Below are 18,418 nucleotides of genomic sequence, written 5' to 3' on the forward strand. Positions count from 1 at the left end.
CATCCATGGGAAAGAGTTGGAGTGGTTCTATTCTGTTTTGTTTTGGTGCCGGGAATCACATGGCTAATTTCAAATATTTTTTAGATTTTCATGACTGTTGGCTCTGTCTACCCCGCAAGAGATATAGACGTGACTATATGTATGTATGTCCTATGTCACCCTTCTCTGGTTGGTCTTACTCTAAAGTCGCGATAACCACACGGAAACTTTATAAACTAAATCCAATTAATATTCACTTAAACCCTGCTTTTATCATTAACATGATAGTATTACTTAGCATCGTGAGAGCTGGTAATTATCTTCATGACATGTTGATACCAAGTAATGATATTGCTAAGATTCTCTGCTAGAAACCAGTAGATCAAAGTGGGTTCTAATGACCTGAGGCTACTGAAGCATCCTGGTTTCACATCACAAAAACTAATGGACTAAACGGTCGCTTCCTTCATATACTATCTAGGTAAAATAGTACCTACATGCATTAGGCTCAATGATGGTATTACATACATACATACATATCACATAGTCACGACTATATCCCTCGCGGGTTAGACAGAGCTCACAGTCTTGAAAAGACTGACAGGCCACGTTCAGGTTTTTGGCTTGATGATATAATTGAAATTCAAATAGTAACAGGTTGCTAGTCCATCATCTTCTAGAAGAATCTCAAGTTCATAAGCCTTTCCCTTAGTCGCCTTTTATGACATCCGTGGGAAAGAAATTAGTGCTAGGAATCACATCCCAGGTTAGAAATATTTACGAGAGAGTAAAGAATGTGGATGAAGCGAAAAAAGTATGCAAGTGATTGTAGCAAGTGGAATGATTTAGCCTCTTTTATATACATAAACCCACCCTTCCGGAAAAGAGGCATACATATATAAATATGTATAGTAGCATCACGAAAACCATATACGATGCGCCGGCACATAAGAAGACCAGAATACATTACTGTAATTCAATGCAATGCTATTGAACTTCATAACGCGATGTTATTGAACTGATGAATGCACTTTACATGCGCACAGGCCACTAAACTTGTCGTTTTCGTTCGCAATCGTCCGTGACGTGTTTCACTCATGAATGGCTCGTTGCATGATCATTTATATCATCATGATGATCATTTATATGATCATTATTATAGCGCGGTATGTCTTTGCGAATACAGATTGTGAGAGAAATTCCTTGCAAATGTAGTATTTTTTTTTAAATTTATTTAGATCTTATTGTATTTTCATTGTGGAGCTACTAATCACATAGACATACCTATAGGATTTATATTCTATTCTGATTTCTATAGGTATGATTAGGTTTTAAAACTTTAACTACCCCATACAAGTAATGAGCTTGATTGACTATAAAAAATCGTATTTAATTAATACATTCGGGACACATGACACAGATAAAGCTATCCCCAAAGTAAGTCCGAGACTTGTGTTAAGGGATACATGATTGAAAAGGGATTGAATGATTATTTGTTTTAGATATTACAATATATAAAAAGATAAACATCCAAAACCCAGGGCGATCAGAAAAATTTATTTTTCCATTTATGACCTGACCCGGGATCAAACCCTGGACTTTTGGTACTTTTTTTACATAATAGATATATTCCCGCCGAAATTTTCCATGGAAATACAGCTGAGTGAACGTGGTCGCAGCTGCCTACATAAAATTACTAATAGCTTTTCACATGCTACCATCCCTCATCCGTGTCCTTGCCTATACATGTAAACATAAAATCACGCCTCTTTCCGGAGGGGTAGGCAGAGATTACATCTTTCCACTTGCCACGATCGCTGCCTTCTTTCGCTTCATCCACATTCATAACTCTCTTCATGCAAGCTCGGCTCCCTCCGGAAATTAGGAGTATGTAAGTAATTTTGTGTATTTTCAATACTATTCATAAATAAAAAATACCATTCATATCATCGGTGCAAAAAAATAAACTCGAGAAACAAACTGCCTTGCGCTCCATCTAAAACCGGTCCTACCATTTCTCTTTGAAAACAGTTCTCAGTAAACGTTCCCATAAGTAATAGTTACAACATTTACATGACTGTCTGAGGCTGGGCAAATTGTAGGTATTATATTGACGTTACGTTGTTACTTTCTGCTACATTTTCTAGGAATGTTTGCGTGTTCGGTCACTGCATTTCGAAGTGACTGATATGAGAGGCTTTTCACGAATGTTGTCTCCTCTCTTTTATTATTTACGATAGAAATTAATAAGAGAAGGACTTAATAGATCTTTTAAGATATCTCGGATTAGACTCCGGACCACAAAAATTGGATTTATGCGGAGAATATCATTCCAATTTCTCTACTCCGGTTGCACATCGGCTGAATCAAAGAATACGCGTCCAAATATCCAAATTCGTGTCGAATTTAATATTCTGCAATTACGGGGATATATTTTATATCCTCCACTAACACTAGAATGTTTAGTTTATCACTAGGAAAAAGCAAAAAAACCACAGCAGTCAATCAATTCATCGATTCGTATGAAACCTCTGCCAATGAATATGAACCTCCAGAGTTTACTTTTGTTAAAAGATTGGATCATAACCGGCATTGACTTAATACTGAACAGACATAAGTACCTACTGCTAAACCATGATCGAATATGCGTTGCGAAAGGTTGCGGAGATCAGACAGAAGTCAGTGTAAGAACCTTATTTATCCAATTCAGGATCATGGGCGCACCCTGGGCTTCTCTTCGGAGAGGTGGAGAAGGAAGAGACATAAGTACTTACACCTAAAATTTTTAAGCCAAAAATCCTTTTCTCTCCACAGCTACATTTCTACCTCACGCTATGCTCGCTGACACAGGCGGCTTACTTCAGCCGAATGGCCACAGTGAACAGGATCCGAGGACCCTCAGTCTTCAGGCCAGGAGTCAACATGCAGAGCTTACAACGCCAGCCATACCCACAGCGATTTGTCCAAGCTGCTTCTCATAGGGCACCATACGTTGTGTATAGGAATCCACCACACAGGTTGGTACTTCGTTATTTGTATGTTTTGGGATACCTCTAGGTATGTAAATTTTAAGTTTTATGGACAAATTCTTATTCACTTCTTGTGTCAAGGGATACATACAATTCTGGGCATAGACTGCATAAAAACTATTAATACTTGAGTTTCAAAGTCAAATGTAATCACCCCTTTTCCTCAGGTATGCTATGAAGCATTACGCCCCAGCGACTCGGAACGCCTACCCGCCAGGGTGGAAGACCACAGCGCGTCTGCCTCCAATGTCCCCGGTCACCCCGGAGTACGAATTCATCAGGGCAGCGTCGGCCCCCACCAATTTACGCGCAGAAGCAACAGGTTGATTCTGCAGCCGGTTTAATGGCACCCTTCTTTTACTGTTTCTTTTTGATGACTGCAAAATCTGTAGAGTTTTACATTAATCGATAACAAAACTCTTGAAAACATCCTTGATATTAATACAAAAATAACTGAAACAATTTTGATGAAATTTGGTACAGAGACAGAGTTAATACTGAGGAAGACGTTGCAAGAAATTTAACCCGTATATCGCAGCTCATTTGTTTGGCTTTTATATGTCCTTTAAATATATTCTTATTTGTTCTACTCAAAACACAAATTTCTTTTCAGTACACGTCGCACAATTATTATTTTCTTGTCCGTCTACAGTGATAAACCAAGATGTCTGTTTTTTGAATTCCTATAACGACAGCATGAAATCAAAAACTTTGAAAAGTTCATGAGCAAAGTTTAAGTTAGTGTCGTATATGATCCTCACAATAATGACCATGATAGAAATCAGTCCGTTGATGATAAAGAAAATGCTGTCATAGAATATTCAGGTGAAACATTGGAATAAAATTCGTTAAGCGGTAAGCAAGCGATCCTGACAGTTCATGGCGTACTTATAGTATGACATCTTGGTTACTCTGTAGACGGTCGCATTTGGTTCAGAAAAATTTGACCAACAGGAGCCATTCACACGATACCAGCGCCCAATCTCAGCCTATCTGAGAAGCCTATTGTCGTCATAGAAGAGACCGTGGTCAGCTCTAAACCACCTGAACAGGTATATACGAGTATACTTATTTCAATTATTCTTGCGCGTAAGAGTCAATTTGTAACACAAAATTTTCAAACAAAGTACTTACCTAGATTAGCTTCCATTTCCAAAAGACATTGGATTTCCATAAAATTTAGAGCTAATGATAAATTTAAACTACTGATTTTTTATTGAACCGTAAAGCTCTCTCATTGGGAACTGAAGAAGACAGAAGTCTTAAGCTATTAATATATGCTGCTCTGTTTAGAATCTCTGGCTCGACAGACAATGCAACGTCCGGAAGAATTATTTTAACCCTAAGACAAACAACTAGTATGGAAAATATATAATGGCTTTTTTTGTGATTAGGATAGAGGGGAATGTGCGAAAAATATGCAGCGAGAGATTTATGGCTAGACAATTTATGCTGAACGGATCTTGTAGTTCGACCTGAATTTGAAGAGAGTTGATATGATTTCTGATTTTGGTTTCAGCCGAAGGCAACTTATGAAGTTACGGAGAAATACCTGGATCCAAGTGTTTACCAGATGACTCCTAAGATAGAGATACCTGTTGGATTTTCAAAGGCGACAGTAAGTTTTGAATGAAATCACGGTATTGGACATTACAGGAACAAACAGAAAAATATTTAATTGACTGTGGGTGGCTGATGGCTACTTTAACATTAATATCCCTTGTTACTATCTTAATACCACTAGTAATTATAATTATTAACTAGTAATTTTAATATTATTTACTAATAATTTTAATATATCTAGTGGTAATAATATTGGTGGTAATATTCTTAGGTGGACCCCAGGGCTACACAGAGAATTACCCAACCTTGACTAACGCCAGGGTGATGATACAGATGGTGGTATGCAAGATACTAAATCCTTTTTTTTTATTTTAGTCCCTGACATCGCCAGAAATGCAATCTCTGATACGAAACGGAGCAGCGTTGCAATTTGCTTCGGAGTACGGGCTAAATGCTATCGCGTTGCCACAACCATTGCAACCACAGCAGTTTACAGTTCAGGTAGATAATAAAATCATATTTGCAATATTTAGCAGTTTAACATGCAATATTATAATGATCGTGCTCCAAAAAATCGTCCTTGATGAAATTCCAAATAGACAAAATTTAGGTACAGTCCACAACATATCAACCTACCTAAAGTCAGTGCGAAATCGCTTCTATTACCGCTTTATTGAGTTCCATTCAGGGTAACATTATATGCGGTTGACGGTACATGGTAAATACACAGACGATTATCTGTTTCAGGGCTTCAGCAGTCTACCTAACCCTCATGATCTTATACATGCCGGAGCCGAATCAATTGTCATTCAACCCCAAGCACTTTATCAGCCGGACCCACTATTTTTGCAAAAACTACAAAACCAACTGATGCAAAAATACCCAGCCATAGAGTTCATTCCCTACAACTCAGATATTGCGCAGGCGCCGGTCAATTCACAGCCTCAAACTCAATCGCAATCACAACTCTTTTTACTTGAAAACGAAGTAATAACCAAACAGACGCCAACTGCCTTCGAACCACCAAGAAATGTAGTACAGAGGGAAACCCAAGAAAGTAACATAGCAACATTAATACCTCAAGGATTTGTTTTGAATAATGTAACTGAGAATTTAGTGGAAGTGACTTCAGCTTCGGCACCTCAAAATGTAACATTGGAATTAGTTCCAGATGAATCTAACCCAGGAACTACGACTGTTAAATATATCATCGAAAGAAAAGAAAACGAGCAGAGTACTACACCACTATATTACGCTCAAGTTGATCAAAGCGTAGGTAATGTAGTTGCAAATGGATTTTATTCAGCGCTTAATGATGTGAGGGCAGCAGCGGCTTTAGCTCAAGTAGAGAAACCAACAGAGCAAAATACTAATGTTGAAAATTTGACCACAACGACTACAAATCCAGACTTAAAAACTTATTTCATGCAGAGTTCGGAAAATTCACAAAATCCTAATGTTACTGAATTAAAGCCGATTTTAGGAGTACCCTTTTCAAAGAATGGTGATTCTGTAAATATTGCATATACTTTAGTGAGAGCAGAGGACAAGGAACCTAAGGTAACGCAAGAAGGCGCGGTATACGCCGGTCAATTAGTAGAAGCTACAATAAGCGAGGACCATGATTTCAATAAAGAAAAGGAAAATTTAATATCGCGACGAGCTCCTTTGAGGCTCATTGCTGTAGAGAAGAAAGACACGACAATGACAACTAGTCTTCCTCAGAAGCAGACCGTAGTGAAAGCAAAAATACCTCCAAAAAGCAAATTGACATTCGATGACAAAACTGGAGAGCCTGTTTTGAGAATATATGCAAGTTATATTGATAGCCCCCTACAGGTAAGGTACTTAGTTTAATATTAAAATATTTTAGCGGCATGGAAAACATTAAAATTGTGGCACTATAAATTATCTGGTTGATACCTTCTTCTTAAATTTAAGAGCTGCCTCTTGTCGGTGGAGTTAAGAAGTGTATTCTCCATTTCCCTGTTAATTTCTAATGTCAACCGGATTAATTCATTGCGATGATTAGTTTATTGTTGAGGAGTTGTTTACTAGGTATTCGTCTTATCCTGCTGATGCTACATTATTTATTTCAGAAGGAATTACTAGCTACAAAATTGGCAAACATCAAAAATGTCAAAGACCTAATGTCCAGAAAGGACACAGTTGACAACTGGAAGGCGGCTACAGTGAAAGCAGCTGAGAAGACCCAAGGTCCAGATGTTAACCAGGTCACGCAGTTTGGTATAAAGTTAAGGTCAAGAAGTGATGATTACATACCCCTCTTTGAGGAATATGAAGACTAGATTTTAAGGGTTGCCACAAATTATTGTAGAGAACTGTTCCAAGTCTAGTTAAATTGGGAGCTAATGTCTACTTAAAAAGAGTTCAAGTTGGCCTGACTTCTTCAAAAGTGCAATCAATTGACCAAAAAATACAAACAGCACAAAACTATAACACTATTCAGTTTATAGACAATAAATAGATAAGGTATTAGAAAATCCCTTGAAAGTATTTATGCTGTTAATGCTAAGGTATTTCAGTATACTTACAAAATTCAGTATATTCCCTTTGTCTCCATGTATACCCTAATCTGTGTCCGAAAACAAATTTTTGCATTTTCACATTACAAATTTATTCCAAAACTCCATACATATGTTAACTAGATGTTTGTCTAATTCACTGTCTCTATTACTTCGATGTTAACTAAAAAGACGGAAAGAGAGAGTAGATTCATTCACCTTCTCAACGTTTGTTAAATATACTCCATACACTGCATAGACTAACTAAATGGATTAAAAATAGAAGAATTATACAAAATAATGGATCCTTGTATAACAATGAGTTCGAAACAAAGTTTTGATGTAAAAAAAATAACTTATGTTTTAAATATTATTGTTATAAGTATGTAAGAAAAATGTTAACTTATTCGAAGAAAATCTAACTTATTACTTGTAAATATTTATAAATTTTGATTTAATTTTTAAATTAATATTATTAACAATATTTAGTGCATTTAGTATTATTGTAATAATAGAATATGTCCAAAAATGTTATCATAGAAAAATAAAACTAAATTATCAAATAACAAAGTTTCATTTTATTTGTTCAAGAAATTACACTTTACACAATTTATTGATGCAAACATTTTTGTGACACCATGTTCGAGTGACGGGGAAAACTGTTCAAAATTAATAGCGTAGTAGGTAAATTCATACCTACGACCACAGAAATACAAACTGGAATCAAATTTCCCAAAAATTCAAATCGTTACAAAGAGACACATTAATATCAAAACAAAAATTACACGTTTTACTTTTAAATCAATTCAATGATTTTAATAAAACCAATCAATCAATCACAATCTTTAAGTTACAAAACACTACGTATTTATCATCAAGTAAACACTAAGGTTTTAGTTCTAAATAGGTATATTACATAGTATTTATAAACCACTGAGGTGTTCAGTATATCTATATATATTTTTCTGTCAAAATTAGTTCTAAAAGCTATAAGGCATAACGATAGTATAGAAATTATTTCTAGGAATTGTATATAATCGTTAATTTCATATGTAAGGCGCTATGGTAGGTATCGCGTTCCAGTGGACGCTAATTTCCTAAAAGTAACAATTAAGACCCCTTTAAATTAATATAACGCAAATTCAATTCCGTTACAGTATTACCTTACACTTTTATAAGTTCCCTCGGCAGATTTCGACGGTGCAAAATACAACCGAATAAAACCGAATGAAAGCTCAATAAAATGACGACCTTTTTACAAGTGAATATAAATTAAAATCTAATAAACAAAATTTCTCCTGCCATCTCGCTCTTAATTGAAGTACAATAGCGAACAGCAGTTCGCGGATTCAAATCACGCGTTTTGATAGGTCGGTCGAATATTTTCGAACCATACAAATATTTGTATTACTTGTGTAAGTAATACTGAACTCGGAATGATAAAATAAGAATGAAAAAAAAAAGAAAATTTAAAACGGCGATTACATTGTTAATCGCTTGTTATAATAACACCTGTTGAAAAAAAAAAGGATTTTAACAAAATATGGTTTAAATTGATCATAGATTTCTTTGGCATATTTTCATATTTCATTGAAGAACTAAAAGTGCATACGGTTCGTATGAAAAGAATCATGGTCAAAGGCGCACCCCGTACCAACGCCAGGAGTAAGATCTACACCTAACATGTGTGCGAAAATAAACCAATACACTGAATTATTCGAATAACTACCTTTTGTTATTGTACTTTAAGGCTGTTATTTGAGTGCTTGCCAGAAGCCATTTCAGTCTTTGCTAATACTCTCAAATTTGAACTTTTAAACAATAATTATAATGTCAACATTAATTTTGTTCTTATTAGAAAAAAAAAAACAATTTTACTGATAATGTGATGTTGGATGTTGTAGAAATTTAAATTTCAGAAAAAAAAATTGACCAATCAGGTAACGTTTGCAAAAAATGGAATGATGATGTCATATATTTTGTCAAATGATGCAATGAATTACAAAAATGATTTCTTACATGGAAGTCCACTATTTCTATGAAATCGAAAAATTTTTTGTTCCTATCACCTCAGTGGACGGAGGGCATTGACCTCAATTTGAAGTCACAGAAACATACATAGTAAATATAGTTTATTTATTGTCGCTTCTATGGTGTATAATACACATTTTCAAGGCTTTTTCAAGACTTGCTCTGCCTACCCCACAAGTTATATGTATGTATTATGGGTTAAATCCCTATCCCTGACACTGGTCAAGTTAGTGGCAAAATCGTGTTTTTAGTTTGTCTGTCCATCTCAACTGGTCTGTATGAAATTTTGCATACATATAGTTCATAGTACGGAGTAACTACTCACGCGCGGAACCGCGGGTGAAAACTAGTTACACTATTTAATTTTAAGGACCAGTAGCGACACAGTTGAAACTATAAAAATAAAAAGGTATTTACGTATGTTCGTCTGTGACGTCAAAAAGCCGTAATTAACTAGGAGTTGCCGTTGAGTTTCTCCAGTTGGTCCATAAACCAGGGCCGGCCGGTACCACGTTTTGTCAGTATGTCACAGCCGGTCTCCGTAACTAGAAGTGTTTGTTCGAACTGCAAACAAAACAATATATATTAATATCACATTCATAGTGCAAGCTTCTATTCTAGTCTGGTAACAAAACCTGGACATGCAAACAACTAGATGTTTAACTATGATCCAATTAGGATTAGGTTACACATGCAAAAGTTAGATGGGAGTTGTTTTTATTATAACTTTTGTAAAAAGAGAACCACCTCCAATCGATATTTCTCTTTTTTGAATTCGGTTAAAGTTCTTAAACCTTTATCCTTAGTGTAACAAACAGTTTTCTGAAAACCGCATCAAAATCGGCTCAGCGAAACGCGAGATAATCGCGATACTTGCGGACAAACATACAGATCGAACTGAGAACTATCTTTTCTTCGTTTGACTAGATTTGATCAAGCTAGGAGCACCGCTGGTTTCTCAGAAGAAAAGTGGCGATTTAACCAGTAGGTACTAACGCTGCCTTGAGAGAAGAATTGTGACGAATTGTTAGGCTTGACCTGACCACCACCACCACCTTAGCAGTACTACTACTGCTAAGAAGAAGTAACTCAGAAGAACAGAAAAAGGTCATACCTGTGCTGAACGGGAACCATCAGCGGTGACAGCGGTCCAGTGATCGGGCCACTGCTCGTCTCTCCAGCCTCCCTCATTGATCATCGGCTCTATAGTGAAACAATGGCCTGGCTTCATTACCCCTACCGCTTTGTTCTCTGTAAAAATATTGTACATTTTTTTATTATGAATCTATTATGATTGCATGGATATTATGGTGCGTGTGGTCCCCGGCACCAATACAAAAAAGAATGGGACCATTCCATCTCTTTCCCATGGATGTCGTAAAAGGCGACTAAGGGATAGGCTTATAAACTTGGGATTCTTCTTTTAGGGGATGGGCTAGCAACCTGTCACTATTTGAATCTCAATTCTATCCTTAAGCCAAATAGCTGAACGTGGCCATTTAGTCCTCAAGACTGTTGGCTCTGTCTAGTCCGCCTGGGATATGGACGTGACCATATGTATGTATGTATTATGATTCGAAATTATTATGAATGAATGTGAATGTAAATACATACTTGGAAAAGGAATTTTTGCAATGTGGTTTAGATGGGACCACTCCATATTTCATGGATGTCCTAATAGACTGAAAGGCTAATAAAGAGAAAAATAACTCACTTGCATAATGCGGCACATTTGGCGCAGTATGAAACAGCCTGTGAATACCATGACCACAATAAGACCTCACAACGCTCAGTCCGTTCGCTTGGGCATGCTTCTGAATCACATTACCAATCTCCCTATACTTTTCACCCGGCTTCACTATATCAATGGCTTTCTGCAAGCATTCATACGTGACTTGGACGAGTTTACGACTGGATTCAGGAACGTTGCCAACAAAGAATGTCTCGTTCAGGTCACCGTGGAAGCCTCTGTGGTATACCGTAACATCCACATTGCAGATGTCTCCATCCTGTAATTTGAGTGTGAAAATTGGTTAAAATTGAAGTTTAAAATGCAAATTTTAAGGATATGTTTATTAGTATTTTATGCTCCAATAAAAAATAATTTCTTTCTTTCAATTCCATTTTAGCTATGCTAGGCTTTAAATTGACTCATGGATCTTTTTACGCTATTGGTTTAAGTTGTCATCATGTTTTGAATTTTGTTATACCACTTTAGAGATGATTATTATTAACCATCCTGAACCGTTAATGGGAAGATACACACCTGCAAAGGACGTAAATCAGGTATCCCGTGGCATATAACCTCATTTACAGACGTACAACAACTGTTCGGGAACTGATGGTAGTTCAACGGACTGGGATAGCATTCTCGTTCTATGCATGCCTCATGGACAACACGATCTATTTCCTCGGTTGTCACTCCAACATCACATACTCTGAAATTATACAATGATAATGGTGAATCATTTTAGATATTTTGGAATTTATAATTTGGAAATACATAATTTGTAAAAATTCCAACCCTACAAATAAAGCTTTATAATAGATACTAAAAAAACACAAAATAAAATAATCTAAATGAATGCATAGAAACTTTTTGTCATATGACAAGCAACCAATTAATCAATTGCCTATTGGTTTTGAAGGTCATTTGTGTAAACATCTTTTTAATATTAGATAGAACCTAGGTACTAATAATTAATAACTAAAAGTTTTGTTCCAGTAAACAGTGAAAGTAACCATTGGAAGTACTAGATACACTACTAACGATATTTGCGATCTATCTTTGTAACATTTTGTTGCGATAGTAACTTACTTTGCAGCCTCATCAAGCACTTCCCTACCAAGCCGGCACGCCACTCGCATTCCCTCAATCTCCTCATCGTCTAACACTTTGATCAACCCTGACCCCTTCACGGCGTTCTCCGAAGTCGGAAACCCTGTAGGATGGTCAGCATAGTCCGGACGCCCAATGTGAGGGGGCACAGTCCTTTTAGGCCCAGCAGGATAAGGCCTCAACTTCCCAGTAAAATTAAAGGACGGCCAAGGATTAAACTCCCCATTTGTCCCATCTTTATTTTCACCCTCTGAAACAATCAGAAATCTGTAATCCAACACCGTTATTTACTCTGTGCCAACACCGCAAGATAACCTAAAAACGTTTTTCACAACTCACTGGCTAAAGAATGGATAACTTTATGTGACTTCCATGATTTCTTGAAGCAGTCTTGGTTGCAGAAGAATGAGCCCTGAATACCGAGCTTGATACACGTCGGGCATTGTAATTGTGCAATTGATTTGCAGCCGGGTGTTTCGCACATTCCAATCGCTGCCATTTTTAACAACAACTTGTCATGTCATTTTTGACAAGACGATTTGAAAATCTCGAAATGTCAAAATCATTCTATATTTTTTTTTATATCTGAAGGATGTGGCTTTTGAAAAGTATCATAATGACTAGTCATCATGGATAATGCCAGTTCATCGTAGAGATAAAGCACAGTATAATGGATTTTATGAGATAAAATTATATTGTAAGTAGGTACTGTAAATCCTACCTTCTCTAGTTTGAAAACTTAGGTTTGGATGAAAAAGTTCCGCATCAATCATTATTATTCTTGATTTGATTCTGCAAAGTTGTTTATCATCTCAATGTTACAAACATGGCACAAATCAGTACCTACCTAAGTGTATATTTTTTGAAGATTAGATTAGACTTTTAAAATATGCATTACAGAACAGAGCTCTCCCTCTCTCATTTATGCGTGTTCCAATGGCACCCATCGCTAGTTTCTATATTTCTTCAGAGCCTAGAGGGTTCGCTTTATTTCTTTTACGACATCCATGGGAAAGATATGGCGTGGTTTTGTTCTTTTCTGTATTGGTGTCGTGAACCACACGGCACATTATTCTTAGGAGGATTATTAGTTAGGAGATGGGACAAACTACGCAGCTTGAGTCCTAAAGGAATTTCAAGGTTTGTGTAGTGTAATTCAAAGTTATATAGCTTTTTCAACCAATAAATCTACTTACTTGTAGGACGAAGAGTATGCAGCCAACCTTCTGGGCAATCCCACGATCGAATAAGTGCGTTCCGTGCGAGTTTGTACAAAAAATAACAAGAATTGATAAAATCACTCATTTCCCAAATAAGACTTCAATTTATCAACGACCATTTACCAATTTGAACTATTGTCATCATAATGACATGATGGTAAAAGGTCTCAGTTTTATTCTTTGCGACGATCAAAAGAGGATTAAAATGAAACTTTCATAAATATTGATAAGTAGGTATTTTTTCTGCCAGATTACATACCTACGTCCAAAAGTTTGCATTGGGCACATCCTTTTTGGCGAAATTACAGAAATAGATCGATTAGCCCGCGACTCCGCCCTTTTAAAACTTTTTTTTACTCCTGTAGTATAAAATAAAATATAGGTACTAGGTGCGGCTGACTGCGCGTAATGCTGATTGCATTGTGTATAATAAAAACCATGTTCTATTTTTGATCTGTTTATTTTCTCTTGTGAGTTCACGTTCCGTACTAAATCATGAAGGTACAGTTACAACCTATTTAAACAAGTGATTTTGATTGTGAGGTACCTACGTAACGTAGGTACCATCATGCATCGATTATCTGATAAACAAGGGACTAATGATGAATTGTGGTTGTTTTAGTAAATTGCAAGGTTGTACCTTTATCAGGGCGGCCATTACACGTGCCATGTGTTAAATGTACTTAAGTTTAACGAACTTGGAAGAGGGTCTGAAATTAGGACGATGTTTGTCATAACGCGGGCTGAGGCGGCCTTAGCTAAAGTAAGAGGGCGCTGTACATGGGCACAAGGCCTCTACGCGCGCTCTACGCTACTCTCTCTGCGCGGTCTTTGTATAATTGAAAATTATAGATTCTAAGACTATGAATTTTGTCAGATGCATAGTTGTATTCAGCACGCCATTCATGTAATGGATTTAATTGAGTAGGTCAATGTGAATAAGTGTGAAATATTGACACTCATGCACATTTTATCCCTCGAAAACAGACGGTAGCCTAAGTTTAATGTTGGACACCGTCGTTCGTTGTCGTTTAGGTTAAAATTTGTATCCAATTTTGGTAACAAATTTTTAAAAGTATGTCACAATTTTTCCACTAATAAGCACCTGTTCATTGTCTTCATGCATGAGTACAAAGATTTTGCATGAAGAAAGATACGAATTTGGATGAAGCGAAATAAATATGAAGGAATAGCCACGATGGCTAGTGGAAATATACTCTCTGCCGACCTTTCCGGTAAAGAAGCATGATTTTATGTATGTATGTGTACAAAGGGGCACCAAGTTCTTCTTGGCCCACGAACGATACATAGGCTAGAGCCTCCTTTTGCATGTACATAAAACAGATCCAAACACCTGTTTATGGTCCACAGGAAGTAGGTAATTAGGCCCGCCATTACCTTATCGTGTTTATTTTTATTAATTTCAGAACCTGAAGAAAATTTTTCGAAGTTACATTTAAGTAGTAGGTATATCAAAAACAAAATATTAAGTAAGTATGCCTATAAAATTTTCAGAATTCCCTCGACCCTTCAAATTTCAGCCGATAAGTAGATAAATCTACACATATTAAGATTGAATAAAATTTGGCATTAGGTGTATTAATGTTGGGAGCAAAGCCCCAGGCAAAAGCTAGAACAAATATATTTTTAAGAAAGGGTTGTCGAATTCAACCTTCGCGCTAATTTTCCGGCGTCGGTCGTTCAACGGAAATTTACTTTCCTTGATTCCAATGAATGGATACTGACAACACAGGGCAGATATACTTACCAAATTTCACAGATTTATTAAAATTAAAAATAAATATTTGTTGATTTTTTATTTCAGTTAAATATTAGTTGTTAAATTGTGTTCAGCCAGTTAGCGAACCAAATAAAGGTAAAGAAGTGATTGTATGTACATTTTAAAATTCGTACGAAATAAAATACGAACAACAAAATTTAAGTTTCTTTTTTGATTGGCTTATTTAATTTTTTTTTTTATTTTCCTAAATATTTATAGACGATTACAAAATCATACAATTGTAATACCTACTAAGAAATACCAGTATTGATTTCTAAAGCAACTAGTCGCAAATCTTCGTGCACATGTTCTTTTATTGCATCACAAAATAAACGAATGCAAAAGCAGTTGAAGAATAATAATTCTCGAATACACAAACAAAGTTCAATTTTTGTTTTCGCCGAAAAATGTACGACAAAAGAGAGACAATAAATTTGCCGGTAGCTAAGTATAATGCCGAAGGATTAACAATATTTATTGTCTACTTTGTTGTTAATCCGGGACATTTTCAGATGTCCGCTATTCTTAGACCGTTTTGTTGATAATTTGCGCAGATAATAATAGGAGCCGTGCGGTTCTGACACATTCTAATTTATTCATTTTAGTACTAGCTTTGCCCCGGTGCCTTACCGTGGGTATTATAGGATAAAGATACTTTATGCATTATTCCGGGTTATTAACTTATTATAATTTTTTTCAAATCTGTTCTGTAGCTATTGCGAGAAAGTATAACAAACACCTAAACACACATTTACAAACTTCCACATTTATAATATTAGACGGAAGAGGATTTGTATCATATATTAACAATACTTATAGATTTACCTTCCATCATTACATAAACGATCGGGTGGAATCTATACTTATACGAGTATTATAAAGCTGAAGAGTTTGTTTGTTTGTTTGAACGCGCTAATCTCAGGAACTTCTGGTTCGAATTAAAAAATTTATTTTTGTGTTGAATAGACCATTTATCAAGGAAGGCCTTAGGCTTTATAATACCACGCTGCAACTATAAGAAGTGAAGAAATAATGGAAAATGTGAAAAAAAACGGGGTAAATTATTCATCAAATAACTATTCTACGCGGACGAAGTCGCGGGCATAGCTAGTCAGGAATAAAAGCTCATAAATATTTTTGCTTGTTACGTGTGGTTCACGGCATTTTAGGATTGAACCAATCCATATAATTACTATTGATATTGTAAAAGGCGACAAGGGAAAGGCTTATTAACTTGGGATTCTTCTTGTAGGCGATAGGCTAGCAACTTGTCACTATTTATTTTAATCTGAATTTCATCATTACGCAATTTACCAGTTGGCTCTGTCTAACCCGCAAGAGATATAGACGTGATTTTATGTATGTATGTACGTCAATTCACATTTCTATACCTTACATCAGCTGAAGATTTATTCAAATGCCCATAGACGGAAAATATTCGAAAAATTTGGTATGATGTGAAAAAAAACATGGCGACACAATAAAATGTTTCTAAAAGGAAAGACAATGAACTGTGATAGAGCCTTCAAAAGGTGGCAATTGTAGCCTGATTGCGAGGACGACGGTGAAAAAATGTGTTTTGAATTTTTTGAAAGGATATCTACGTTTTTGTTTAGGTAAAATATCTATGTAAGGATAATGATTAATCGTTGATAAATGTGAATGAAGCAACAGAAGTATGCAAGGATCATGGCAAGTGGAACTAAAGTGGAAAATAGAATAGGACCACTCCATCTCTTGCCCATGAATGTTGTAAAAGGCAACTAAGGGATAGGCTTATAACTGTCACTATATGAATCTCAATTCTATCACTAAGCCATACAGCTGAAGGTGGCCTGTCGGTCATTTCAAAACTGTAAGTTCTGCCTACCCCGCAAGGGGTACATAACAATACCCTTGCGGGGTTGACGTGATTATATGTACGTATGAAAAAAAATCAAATACAAGCTATATTTGAAAAATATATCTAGCATTTTATCATCGTCAAATCTAATTTAATTCTTGAAGTACGAAAAATTTATTTGCTCCGCCACAAATTAATCTAAATGAATGTCAGATGCATGCAACTTGCCAGACAGATTGCCTTCCGGATTTTGCTTAAAAAAAACTGTCAAGCACGAGTTTTCCTTTTGCCGTGATGGTTCCAACTATTTATTTGTTACTTAGGGACATTTATGAATTAAGTCACATTGCAGGTCGAGTATATTATTAGTTAAAAGTAGGCTGCAACACCACCTTAATAATTGCAAACTCCATTGTTTTTAATTTTTTTTTTATTTTTAATTTTAAAAATCTTATCACCATTTCTAAGCTATCTAGTTAAATGAGTTATCTCTGTGTTTTTGTTCACAATGATTTAATATTTGTATGTGTTATGTAGGCAATAAGATATACTCGTACATATAATTTTATAGTGAAGTAATTTTTTTTTCTATAATATTCTATAATAATGTTCTCTTCATTTTATAAGCAATCTGTTTAAAATTCATAAAAAATGAAATAGAATTTAACACAACGAAATCTAAAAAAAATATTATTTAATAAATGATCGTAATTTAAATATTCACGATATGTAAATGAAAACGAAAATATTAGTGTAAAAATTACAGCAAGATATTTTAATACACTCACGTTGGATGCGAGGGCCGGATGACTAACTCAGTACCACAAACTGAGATGTCAGACTCACGCACGAGAGGACATTCTCGTGCATGCTAAGAATTTTCAAGTTTCAGGTCGTTAGCACATTGAAAAAAGGCAAGAAAATAAATATTTCTTGTTCCCTTGTACTTAAAATTACCTCATAGCATAATATTTTTTTTCATTATGCCCTTAAGACTTATCTACTCAATATACTTTATATATTAATTATATTTAATTATGTTTCCCTCGAGGGCGAAGCAGAGACTATATTTTCACATAACACATCCCTGCGCACTTTTCCGCTTCACTCTTGTTATTCCAACAAAACTACTTATTATAAGTTTACGCTTTAATGTAAATAAAACAATTGTTAATAAGTTTTAAAATTTACCTTTAAAATAATATGAAAAATAGTCCCATTAAACCGCACGGAAGAAAACTGCATTTAATAGCGTCATTTATACCCTAAAAAGTGGGGGAAAAGCCTTTTGATTGCCGTTAGCATCGCTGGGCGGGCGGCAGACGGTCTCCGCGCTTCGCAGGCAGCGCACGCCCGCTTCCGCCGCCCGCCCAGTAACACGCGATCTAAGTTGATACGCGGCGTTTGCTTGCGTCAACGGATATTTTGTAAGTATGTTTTTTAATATTAATTTTATTAGTATTTATTTAGAAAAAAATCAATGTTTCCCTAAACCAATGAAATGAAAACTTTATTCCAAATTTGTATAATACGGGTTAGATAAAGGATTAAATTAGAATGTCTGTATTTGACACTAAAGGCTTGTATAGTACAAATGGTTCTAACAAAT

The 18,418-nt window shown here is 35.7% G+C and overlaps 2 protein-coding genes across 2 annotated transcripts; one reads left to right on the forward strand and one right to left on the reverse strand.

Annotated features, from left to right (window-relative positions):
• Positions 1-2,522: 2,522 nt before the first annotated feature.
• LOC106142788 (uncharacterized) lies at positions 2,523-6,880 on the forward strand. Its single transcript, XM_060945935.1, has 8 exons — positions 2,523-2,663; positions 2,794-2,996; positions 3,176-3,330; positions 3,963-4,060; positions 4,528-4,626; positions 4,947-5,072; positions 5,319-6,410; positions 6,671-6,880. The coding sequence occupies exons 1-8, from the start codon at positions 2,523-2,525 to the stop codon at positions 6,878-6,880; spliced, it is 2,124 nt and encodes a 707-aa protein (XP_060801918.1).
• Positions 6,881-8,949: 2,069 nt separating this feature from the next.
• On the reverse strand, positions 8,950-12,492 carry LOC106142907 (methionine aminopeptidase 1). The gene is made up of 6 exons (XM_013344850.2): positions 12,306-12,492; positions 11,946-12,216; positions 11,394-11,565; positions 10,842-11,136; positions 10,242-10,378; positions 8,950-9,691 (listed from the first exon to the last, which is right to left on the reverse strand). Exons 1-6 carry the CDS (start codon positions 12,463-12,465, stop codon positions 9,581-9,583), a joined length of 1,146 nt encoding a protein of 381 aa, XP_013200304.2. The 5' UTR covers positions 12,466-12,492; the 3' UTR covers positions 8,950-9,580.
• Between the last annotated feature and the right edge of the window lie 5,926 nt (positions 12,493-18,418).

The sequence above is a fragment of the Amyelois transitella genome, chromosome 9, assembly GCF_032362555.1.
Source record: "Amyelois transitella isolate CPQ chromosome 9, ilAmyTran1.1, whole genome shotgun sequence".
Lineage (NCBI taxonomy): Eukaryota > Metazoa > Arthropoda > Insecta > Lepidoptera > Pyralidae > Amyelois > Amyelois transitella.